The sequence below is a fragment of the Acanthisitta chloris genome, unplaced genomic scaffold (genome assembly GCF_000695815.1).
Source record: "Acanthisitta chloris isolate BGI_N310 unplaced genomic scaffold, ASM69581v1 scaffold280, whole genome shotgun sequence".
Taxonomy (NCBI): domain Eukaryota; kingdom Metazoa; phylum Chordata; class Aves; order Passeriformes; family Acanthisittidae; genus Acanthisitta; species Acanthisitta chloris.
Window position 1 is genome coordinate 168,063 of NW_008653138.1, and position 5,273 is coordinate 173,335.

At 43.9% G+C, this 5,273-nt stretch overlaps 1 protein-coding gene across 1 annotated transcript in view; it reads left to right on the forward strand.

Moving 5' to 3' along the window:
- The window catches only part of ST5 (suppression of tumorigenicity 5), a 98,368-nt gene extending 97,045 nt beyond the window's left edge, over nt 1-1,323 (forward strand). Inside the window, exons 18-19 of the mRNA XM_009079444.1 lie at nt 770-856; nt 1,289-1,323. Coding sequence (XP_009077692.1) covers nt 770-856; nt 1,289-1,323 — 122 coding nt within the window. The remainder of the gene's footprint in view (nt 1-769; nt 857-1,288) is intronic.
- Nucleotides 1,324-5,273: the final 3,950 nt, after the last annotated feature.

The following is a 5,273-nucleotide window of genomic DNA, read 5'->3' on the forward strand; positions in this document are numbered from 1 at the left end:
GTGAGAGAGAGGGGAAAAGAGAGAGAGGGAGAGATAGTCACCACCTGTGGATCCAGCAGGTCTATCCAGGTCCATCTTCACCCTGGGCTTCTCAATGGTGGAAGTCCCGAGTCATTCCTCTGCTGGTGGGGGTCCCGAATCATGCTGGGGAGCTTGGGGGAGTATCCCAGGTTGCTCATCTAGGGGTAACACCTTTATACAGTCCAAATTCTGAGTATCCGTGGAGAAGTATTGCTAATTTCCATGTGAAGGGAGGATGGCTGTGCCTTTATCTGCATGCTTCCTGGGGGTGGGGGTTCGGTGGTCGCAGATATCGCCTGTCCAGGGTGATCTTTGGTCGGTGATATGTGTATGCAGTTTGACACAGTGGGAATTTTTATCCCGAGATGGTAATCAGGATGTGCTAACGAGATCTCACCTCCGCCAGACCTGGAATTAGCATAAACTCTAAATAGCATAAATAAACCTTTGTGCTTATCTCAAATCGTGGCTAGCGTGTCTTATCTTAGGGCAAATCCCTTTCGTGGCCTTAACAGTGTTTGAGACAGGCAAGGTGTTGTATAATCCCTGACACAGTCAGTGGCACTGCTCACCGCGCTGTGCTCGCCGGGAGACTGAAAAGCATCCCGGGTAATGCTTGGCCACCCGGAAGGGTAACCAGAGGCTGCCGGAGGGTTTCAGAGCCTGTGAGCTGTGAGTGCCACGCTGGGGGGCTGGGGGACACGGCTCCAGCCACGCACAGCTCACCACAGATCCCTCATCTCCACAGGTCTCTTCGAGCAGAGGGTTGAACAGTACTTGGAAGAGCTTCCAGACACAGAACAAAGCGGAGTAAACAAGTTCCTGCGAGGCCTTGGTGAGGAGAATCTTTAGAAGGATTTCTGAAGTGAATTTTCACAGTGGTGGCATTTTGTGGTTTTTGTTTTTTTTTTTTTTAAATTTAAAAAAGCCTTACCTGAGGTGAAATCAGATTGTCAGGCAATTTCAATGTGATAGGAAATGTGAAGATATTGAAAACATAGTTAAAGCTGACAAAACCAGATTTAGTTATGATATTTGTTAACACTTCCATTTTCATTTGGGAGTGGGGGAACCACACCATAATCAGGGAGTAGAACAGGAAGGTGTCTGACCACTCAGCATTCTGTTAGTTAGCTGTCCCTGCTGGTATCGAGTAGAAGAGTTACCCTGCAGCAATTACATTACAAATTAGACCCATTTGCTGCTCACTTTTGACTGTCCCTGGCTTTTCAGAATCTGCTAGACATTGACTGTGTGCTTTCCTTAGGCAACAAAATGAAGTTCCTTCACAAGAAGAACTAACTCCTTTCTGCTGAAACACCAACCCAAAGACTATTTCTGCCACTGCGTGAGACACCTGCAGCGTTCCGGAGTCCTGAGTGGGGGGAGTGGAGCGAACTGACCGCAGCTGTAAGCGACAGCTGTTAGACAGAGTGCCACGTGATGGCTCCTTTCTGTATTTGGGTAGAATTTGTACATAATGTGCTGTAAGCTTTTGTAACTGATTTTGTAATGAGCAAGAAAACTGTGGTAAATATTTGTATATTCCTGAGAAGAATAGGTGCTTTTTTTGTTTCCTTTAGTATGAATTGAGTTATGCTCGGTGCAGAACCAAATAGCTGATACGTGCAGCTGACTGTCTCAGCAGAGCCACTGACTTCAGGGGATGTTCGTGAGAGTGACACTGCTGCCTGAGCACTGCAGGGTGAATGAGCTGGGCTACGTGGGAGAGGCTGTGCACATGGGGGCTGCTTCCATGCAGCACAGCTGTTTGGTTGTTTCCTTCTAATAGATTTTAAAGGTAGAAATAACAAAGTAACTTGATAATAAGGTACTTGGTTCACAATACAAAACTTCCACTTGGGTTGAACTCTGGTCAGTAAACTCCTTGTAACCCATTCTGCACTAAGACTGCTAAGCCTGAGGAGATCTCAGCTCTTTGACATGCAAGCTGCAGCAAGTAGGTACACTACATCCTTTCCTAATGTATGTATGTATGGTTTCTAATAAACTTTGTAAATACACCTGTTTGTTTATATTCATTGCAAACCTCTGCAGTTTCTGATGTTGAGCAGGTACAAATCTAGTAACCTTCCTGTGATTTTTAAATGAATTTGTAATTAAAATATAAAATGGTTATTAAGACCCTGACTTTTAGTAGGTTTGCTATTTCATGACATGCTGTTTGGGTTTTCTTCAATGTTTTTCACTGAAAAGGCATTTTATATCCCTGTTCTGTTAATTCTATCCTAACGAAAGCATCTGTTAAAACTTGTTTTTCATGGGTTATCAGCAAATTATTTTGTCATTGTATCATAGCTGAACTGTGGTATATTCAGGTGGGTTTTGTGCTACCTTAGTGAGATGATCAGAGTAGAATATGAGCAGCTTGTAGCAGACAGCCTTTGCCTAAATTTCTGATGAGCTGATCACCTGCATTTCATGAGAATAGTCTGCTTTTCTTTTGCATTAATTGCAGTGTGTTAGGTGGTGTTTCCATGTCAGTGAAGGCAGGACAGGAATGGTTTAGCTTCCTGTGGCTCTTGCACAGGTGTGAATGGTACTGAAGTACCACATGCATCCTCAATCTGGTAACAGAACTCCTGTTGAGGCTCTGTCAGTTTTCTGTAGTCTGAAGAAGAAAATATAAAATGCTTGAATATGTTTGCAAGTCTGACAGATAATGAAGATTACCTAAAGCTTCTTACTGTTGAAGAAAACGAACCACACTGACTGTGTTTTTCATTTGCAGCATGATTTGTGTAGCTAGTGTGGCTTTGAGGCTTGCGCAATTCCTAACCTGACAGTGGTTCTGGTTTGCTATCAGCCTCATAGAACAAAATAGAGGGATTGTTCACTAAAAAGGTGAAGTAATTTCCTTTTTTAGTTGCCTCCCTCACACTTGTGTGCATACAAAAGCTTCTTAAGTGTGCATGACGTCTCTAAAATATCGGGTGCTTTTGGTTCAAGGGATATGTCATCACAACTGAGAGCTTCCATTAGTTTTATTCTATAATATACTTGAAGGTCCAGAATGACTCCCAAATGTAGTTCTTCAGAGTGGAAGGAATAATGTCACTTGTACAGGTGACCTTTTTATAAACAATAGCTGCCACTAAACGTATGGGTAAATACATATTCCTGTTATGAAAGCAATGGATAAAACATCATCAGCTGAAGGATGTGCTGCAGAATTGCTACAAAGGCAAGACAAACCCATGGAGTGCTGATGTACAAGAATGCAGTGCTGTAAAACCCATCTCCCACACCAAAGCTGTTTTCCTCCATCTGCACTTTAAAGATTTAAGGAGAAAGCTTTTAAACATTGTATTATCCATCAACATGTTGTTCCCATTTTTGTAATGTGAATCAGGTGCCTTCTTGATACTCAGACTGTGGCTATATAAAACAATCCTTGTGTTGCTTGAGGTCTGTGTTTGAGGGGATCAGGTGAATGAAAAATAAGGAGTGTATTATTTTCCTTTCTAACTTAGTTGTGAAAATTAATGCTGTTCCTGAGCGTGGAACATTATGAGTGCAGCATTTAACTGAGAGGGAAATCCTAGAGTACTGGCACCTGTGTTTAGAACTGGTAAAGGTTTAAAATCTTACAGTATAAAATGCATTAAAAACAACAACCCCCCAAAACCACCACAAAACAAACAAACACAAGAAAACTAATCAAAAACACCCCAAAACACACAAGCTTAAGAAACAGAAACACACTCCAGGAATCAGTGCTCTGGTGTAGCAAATAACTGTGTTTAAGTATATGGCCATGCCTGGAGTATTGTGTCCAGCTATGGGCTCCTCAGTACCAGAGGGGCATGGAGCTCCTGGAGCAGGTCCAGTGGGGGGCAATGAAGACGATGAAGGGACTGCAGGAACTAACTGATGAGGAAAGGCTGAGGGAGTTGGGCCTGTTCAGTCTTGAAAAGAGACAACAGAGCGACCTCATTAATGGATTCAAGTACATGAATGGAAAGTGCCAAGAGGATGGATCAGACTCTGCTTGGTGGTGGAAACCAATAAAAAAAGAGGTAACAGCAAAAACTGATGCACAGGAAGTTCCACCAGAGCATAAGGAAGAACTTCTTTCCTGTACAGTCACTGTGTCACTAAAATCAGGAATAAAACCCCTTAACACCGATGTAGTATTACGCTCAGGCATTATTTATTCCAGTGCCGGATGCATGGGGGATGCTCCCAACTTTTTATTATTTATACATTTCAGAAAACAAATTAGTGCTCATTGGTCACAAGTTACCTAACTCTTATTAATTAGTATTCTATCCTCTACTGGTTAGTGATTCTGTTGCCTATGCTAATAGTCCACTTTTGGGTCAGTGGCTTATTGGGGGGGGGATCTTCCATGGGGGTTTTGGATGGTCTCTGGTGGTCCCTTGTGGTTGTTGAAAAGATGTGCATTAGTGTCCTTTCCATGAACTTTGAGTCTTCCTTCCATATATGGTCTTGGTTTAGCTCATTACCTCGTTTGCGGATTATAAAGTTCTTTATCTTGGTCTGGGTTAACTTCTCAAGGATGACCTGGTCACAGGTGTGAGAATTTATGTCCTTGGGTGCATTCTTGTCTGAAGCCCCTTACAACAACTCCCCCTTTGAGACTTACTGACAGTCTTAGATTATTTTTGCGCCCTTGTTAATTCTCCACCAATTAACACTACTCTGCTAATTTTGTAACATAACGAAGAACTTTGAATAATATTCTGAAGGAGAAAGTAACAGAACTATTGAACATTATATACGACAAGAGGAGGGCGCAAATGGTACAGAGCTGTAAACAATGTAATCTGAGGCACGTTTATTTTCCTTTCTGTGCATTCTAGGGTCGTATAAAGCAGTTAATTCCTGCAAAGCCACGGAAGGAGTTAAATGTGTGATTCCAAAGGGTTAACCTAGGAACAGGGAGCTGTGCCCTGAGATTCCCCAGGTATCAACGGAGCACTGAACAGGTTGCCCAGAGGTCGTGGATTCTCCCTCAGTGGAGACATTGAAGCACCGTCTGGACGCAATCCTGAGCCGTGCGCTCTAGGCCGGCCCTGCTCGGGCAGGGAGGCTGGACCAGATGACCCACTGTGGTCCCGTCCAACCCGACCCACTCTGTGGCACACAGTACTACGTTCTCACTCCTGTCGGTGCCTCACAAAGTGACTCCGCCCTCGCTCCCTCCCTCGCACCGTTCACGTCCCGCCCGGGCACAGCCCCCCCGGATCCGCTGCGCCCAGCGCCGC